General features: G+C 50.7%; 1 protein-coding gene across 2 annotated transcripts in view; it reads right to left on the bottom strand.

The window, feature by feature from the left end:
• Positions 1-1418: 1418 nt before the first annotated feature.
• The window catches only part of MAP2K3 (mitogen-activated protein kinase kinase 3), a 30522-nt gene continuing 25723 nt past the window's right edge, over positions 1419-6217 (bottom strand). For both annotated transcript variants that reach the window (XM_045824614.1, XM_045824615.1), the window contains 3 exons: positions 4202-4341; positions 3121-3166; positions 1419-2541 (listed from right to left, as the gene is read on the bottom strand). In XM_045824614.1, coding sequence (XP_045680570.1) covers positions 2458-2541; positions 3121-3166; positions 4202-4341 — 270 coding nt within the window. In that variant the 3' untranslated portion in view covers positions 1419-2457. The remainder of the gene's footprint in view (positions 2542-3120; positions 3167-4201; positions 4342-6217) is intronic.

The following is a 6217-nucleotide window of genomic DNA, read 5'->3' as shown; positions in this document are numbered from 1 at the left end:
GCGCACACAGCCACCCACACAACCGCACGCACCCACACACACATGGCTTTGGGACTCCTTCACTCCCTCCTGCGTTATTTCGTGTTCATTCTTCTGTGATTTCATTCAACAAAGGTTGACTGAGCCTTGGCTAAGTGCTGGCACTTGGGACACAACAGTGGCAGGTGAAATCTGCCCACATGAAGCAAATAAAAATTAGCTAGACTGGCAGAGATTGTGACATGGGAGATCCAGATTGCAGGGGAGGGGTTTCCAGGCAGGGGGCACAGTCAGTTCAATTGCCCCAAGGCAAACACATGTCTTCATCATGGAAGGGGGGGAGAGGGGCACAAAAGTGCTTTGAAATTGTCAAATGTTGTGCCAGGTAAGGGTTAATAGGCTGAGGCCTGTGCCAAACTGAAGGCTATTTGGGGACAGGCTGGGCTAAGGAAGCGGGGAGTGGTAGACTGAGCTAGAGAGATGAGCCCTGAGAAGATGCCCCCATTTCCCTTGTAGGACTAGGGAGGCCCTGCTCTGATCTGAGATGTGGGGTCAACTGACTCACCAGTTTGATCCTGCTGACTTGTGATTTGCTTGGGGAAGAGCATGCGACCTCTTCCCATACAATAAACCAGCCCTGGGACTTCAGCTGGAGTTCTGGGCCCCTTGGTGAAGCTGGTAGGAGCCCTTGGGTCCTGCCATGTCCCCATGAGCGGAGCATGGAACTGACAGAAAACAGAGCTAAGGTGGGCACAAGTTCTATAGGATATTAACCACACTCCTAAATCCAACTGTGCCTGCAGCCACATACAGTTCTGCTTAGGTGAGCAAGTAAACTCCTTTCTGCTGGAGACCAATGGAAGACGGTTTCTGGCCTCGCCCAGGCCTTAAGGATCACAGACCCAGACTAGACCCTGGCAGAGGCCTTCCTTGAGCTGCCCCCACCCCACCCCCAAAGCCCTCCCCAGGGCACCACTGCCTGTCTCCAAGGCTGTCTCTCCGTCTTACAAGCTGTGTGTCTTTGGGTAAGTTACTTCAGGTCTCTGGGCCTGTTTTCTCATCTATAAACTAGTTATAACAACATAATATAACCCAAGACAATTAATTACATAGCACCCTTCATGAAATGACAATGTCAAGGCCTGGGGCCAGCACCTACAAATCACTCTGTGCATGGGGCAAAGCACTCTTCAATGACAGTGGGACAGGCAGCGCTACTAGTGGCTGGGCTTGTGTCTGCTGCTCTGCTCAGCACCCAGCACAGGGCCTGGTGCCTCATCACAGCCTTCTGGGAACCTCGGTACCCTCATGTGTGACAGCACAGGGTCCCCAGGTCACAATGCCTGGCCCTCTCCCAGGGCAAGGGTCCTTCTATAGACCACAGACCTTCACCAAGAAATGGACTTACCTCTGTGACAGTCTCACACAACCTTCTGGCCCACTTTTTAATTTTTTTATTAAAACAATAATCAGATAACCACCCCAATTCATCAAGAATAGGTAGGACCCAAGGCAGAGGGAGGGAGGGAGGGAGGGATGGAGGACAGAAGGAAGGAAGGAGAAGGAAGGAAAAAATTATATACATATATATGAGAACACTAAAAGCAAATCCATAACCTGTCAAGCCAGTCCCAAAGGAGAGCATCTCTCTGGGCAGAGACCTTAAACCCATGCTCCTAGGCCCCAGCTGAGCAGAGAGGGTGGGTCTTGGCCTGCTGGTCCCCTAGGAGGTGGCAGAAAACTTAATCTGGCTCCAAACCATGCAAAACAAAACAAAACAAAACAAAAACAGAAACAAAACAGCCAAGCCCACATAGCAAAAAGAAGACGAAAAGAAACCCAAACAGGATAAATTAAAAAATAAAAATAGAAAGGTAAATGACACCCCTAGAGGTGACAGGCAGAGGCAGAGCTAGATGGTGACCCTTAGAGGCCCTCTGGCCAATGCCGGGGGATGCCTCAGAGTGCTCTGGCATCTCCCTCATAGGGGGCTCAGGAGGATTCATGTGGCTTATTACCACATCCCCATCCCTATGTCCCCACTACCGATACTGGGACAGAAATGTGGCACCTGGGTCAAAGTGTACAAAGTCCATTCAGTCAAGAGATTAAAAAAACATACAACTTGGGTGGCATCCAAGGCTAGGCCAAGGCAGTGTGGCCTGTGCACAGGTACCAGCTGCCTTCTCTGCAAGGGGCAGCAACATCTGGTGGGGGCATCCAGGCCCCTCCAAGTCCAGGGTCTCAGGGGCTGAAGACTGGGTCCTTGGAGGCACTGAGGCACTGGTACGGGACAGAGGCACTGGTGGGGCCCATCTGGGCCTGGCAGGAAGCCCTGACAGTCTGGTTCTTTGGGACTTGGGACCAGCTCCCATGATCCCTCCCAGAATGCCCAAGGTCAGGGTAGCAACAGCTTATGGGCGTGGGCAAGCACTGCCCCAGCAGAGGGGGCGTTGGGCTGCTGGAGGGCTTTGCCCCCTATGAGTCCTCTCCTAGGATCTCCTTCACAAAAGCAGCGATGTCTGTCTTCTTGGTTTTGTGCAAAGTGAAGAAAGGATGCTCCTAATGGGGGATAGGACAAGGCATGAGGCAGAGGTGCCCCGCACTTCCCCAAACCAGCTCAGGCACCTGTGTGCTCCTTTGGCCCAGCAAACTCCTGCTCATCCTCCCAGGACCTCCATCCTTGGGAAGCCCTCCCTCTTAGAGACAGCACTGATGGCTCACTCCCCTGCTCTTCTATCACCACCATCCAACCACACTGAATGCACTTCTTCCCACACATGCCAGGCCTCTGCCCATGATGGGCATTCAGCTTGGAAGGCTCTCTCCATCCGTGGGTAAATCCTTAGTCATCCTTCTAGGCCCAGTTCAAATGTCACTTCCTCTATGAAGCTTCCCCTGACACCTTCAGATAAAAGAGTCCACCTGCCTGCCTCATCCCCATCCCTCTGCACCCTCTGCCACAGCACTGCCTGTTTGCCCCTCCACAGGGCCTAGTGTGGAGGAGAGAGGGAGCCAGGGAGTAAATGACTGCCTGAATGAATTCATGCAGGGGCAAGCCAGGGGAGCTGTCTACCTCTGTGCATGTGGATGCAGCCCTCTGCCAAGGGAGCCAGCCCAGTGCTACTCCCACCCACTTACCATCAACTCCAGGTAGCTCATGCGTTCGGCAGGGTTCTTCCTCAGGCTAGGAGAGAACAGGGCATGCTAGGGCCTGGCTGGCATTGAGGAGGCAAGTCCAGCCCCTCTGTGCCAGTTGGGCACGTCCCTGACCAGCAGAGAGGGCACACATGCTCTCCAGGGGCTCAGGGAAGGAGCAGGACTGTTCTGGAGAGCACCCAAGGGTGGAGTGAGATCTGTGGGTGCAAACTAGAGAGGCTTGGACTATGTTCTTTGCCTCTTGGGGTGCTAGCTTTCTTGTCTCCATAGCAATCTAGGGAACTTCCAATGAATCTAATATTGGAATGATACTGAAATGCCACCATTAACAATCGTATCCTTGGTGTCCTTAACCAGGAGAGGCAATTCCTCATCCCAGGGCCTGGGCGAGGGGAGGCCCTAATTCAGAGGAGCCAGGGTGACTGATGACTGTTTGCAAGGCTCATTTGTTTCCAGTCTTTTCTATTTTCTAATAAAAGAAATAAAGGCTACAAGTTTTCCTCTGAGTGTCTCTTTACACACAGTGCACAGATGTTAATGTGTTCTCTTCTCACTGTCTTTCACTTCTGAGTAGCTTAGAATTTTGTTTTTGGCATCTCTTTCATAACCCAAGAGTGAGTCAGAAAAATTTACTTTGAATTTCCATGTGTCTTTTTCCTCTTTAGTTATGGACTTATTTTACTTAATTATGGGCAGAGAACACAGCTTATTTGACTTTGCCTTTTTCCTGTCCCCTACTTCCTTTGTAATGTCACACACAACTGCTATAAGGTTCCCATAGGCATTCTTTAATTTGGTACAAGGTTCCAAACATCAATAAAAGTTAATTTCTTTATGTTATTCAAACCTCTAAAAGCTTTTTGTTTTCTTTTCGGTCTCCTTGGGCCTGTGTACTTTCAGAAGGACTGTATTAAAATCTCCCCCAAAGTCATAGCCTGTCAGCTTTTCCTGTGCTCTTTCCACCTTGTGATGCTATGTTCTCTGGGGGGTTGTCTGCTAAAGGAGAAGACAACAGGGCCCAGAGAGGAGCTGTGGTCTGGCTGGGGCAGGGCTGGAGACTCACCATTGTGCAGTGAAGTCCACAAACTCAGGAGAAAAACGGTCAGCGGGGAGCTGGGGAGACGGCTCCTCCACCACCTGCTTCAGCTGCTGGAATGGGGTCCCCCAGGACCCATAAGGAAACTGTAAGATAGCCATCTCGATCTGCAATGAGGACAGTGGCACTAGGTCAGACGTACCCACACTCTGTACCCAGAAACAGGGCATTTTCAGAACCTGCCCTGTCCTGGCCCAGCACTTGGAACTGGACTGAGAGGCAGGTCAAGGGCAGACACATGACATCAGGGCAAAGGTGAACACCAGGAGGGGACAGTGGTTGGCTGCTCTGACCAAGTCGGCAGAAATTACAGCTCATGGAGCAGATCCTGCTCTGAGCTGTGACTAGATTGACCATCCTTGGGTTCTTAAACAATCTGAATTCAGATTTTACATAAAAAATCCAGATTCCAATGAATCTGGAAAAATCAGAGGAGCTGGCAGCCCTGGGTTGCCTTTCTGCAAGGCAGTAGCTGGCAAAGGAACTTGGCTAGGCAACAGCTTCACTGTCCACCAGAGGCTATGCACCTCCCTACCACATCTCAGCCTTTGGCTTGGGCCACTGTCATTATTACAGAAGAGGCAATCCGAGTGTCAGACATGAAGCCCACATCCAATTGGCTCCTTCACTCTGTAACAACCTGCTCCAGGCCCCATCAAGTAGTGAAATTAGCAGCCCCTCCCTCTCCACAGCTCCCCACCACCCTCCCGCTGACGCCCTGGAAGGTGTATTTCCAATGCCTTCTCCTCCAGGAAGCCTTCCACTCTCTGTCCCCATCATAGTTTCTCCTGGACCCCCTGGACATGTAGCCAGCATGGCCTTGTCAATCCCGCTGAACCTGGACCTGGACCTCCCGGCCTGTGACCTCAGGGCCACCCAGGCTCTGCACACATGCCAGGCACCTAGCCCATGCCTCACCTGAGATTGGCAGAAAGTTATTTTTGGGAAAACCTGGCTAGCTTATGACAAACTCTGAGTTCTGATTGTGACTGCCAAAATTAAAAGAAAAAAAAATCAGGTCAACCCAGGGCCCTGCTTAAAATGGCAGAGGCTTCTTGATGAAAGGGCATAATGACCGCAATGAACAGAAGACACCTCAACTCAAACCAATGCTTCATGTTGGCAACTGGCGCCCAAACAGATCACTAATTATTGTGCTAAGCAAGAGCCTTTCCATAAGGCTAAAGGCCCCTTTCCAGGCAAGACATAAACACACCCCACAGATGGAGGATATGCTCGGCGCAAATGGGTGTGGGTGTAATTCCGTGTGTGTGTGTATTTCGCCAGGATAAATTCAGCCTGTGCCTTTCCTATACTGTTCACTGATTCCAACAAGTAGAAGTGAGGACCCTGTATGGGCTGCCCCAGGAGGGCCCAGAGGCCTGTCAGAGTTTATAATTAGAACAAAGGAAAGATGTTCAAGACCTTCACCTGGTAATCCCTTTCCTGGTCATTTTTTCTAAAGAGTTTAAAAAACTGGAAAACAACAAAAATTGCATCGGGACACAGAGACACATGGGATGGTATTCTCTGTAACAGTGAACATTAAAAAGCAGCCTAAACATCCAGCACCAAGGACCAGACTGTCACAGGGCGCTGAGTTCCCTGGGCAACTGTGAGGCATGCCCTGTGACACCAGATGAGTATTCACGTGATCAGCGCTTGGTCAACACTGATTATGGCCAAGAGCCTTCCAGTGTATATTCTGACAAATGTTCTGTGGCAAAGGTCAAGTGCCCACAGAGAACTAGACAGGGTGGGCTCAGCGAGGACAGAAGAGAGGCCACCCAGAGAGGCGAGCCTGATGTGCAGTGCTTATCATTCCCTCCCCCAGGACAGCCAGGGATTTCAAGTCAAAAGAAAAAAACAAACAAGGGAAATGTCCTGAATCAGGAAGTTGGCTGAGTACAGTGGCAGATGGTTGTAAATGCTTTGGAAGAGATGCCTATAGGGATTTAAAACAATCCAGAGAAATATTACATG

The sequence above is a fragment of the Phyllostomus hastatus genome, unplaced genomic scaffold (assembly GCF_019186645.2).
Source record: "Phyllostomus hastatus isolate PE091 unplaced genomic scaffold, TTU_PhHast_1.1 phas_scaffold_55, whole genome shotgun sequence".
Lineage (NCBI taxonomy): Eukaryota > Metazoa > Chordata > Mammalia > Chiroptera > Phyllostomidae > Phyllostomus > Phyllostomus hastatus.
Note: the sequence above shows the minus strand (reverse complement) of the source record. Positions and strands in the feature narration are given on the sequence as shown.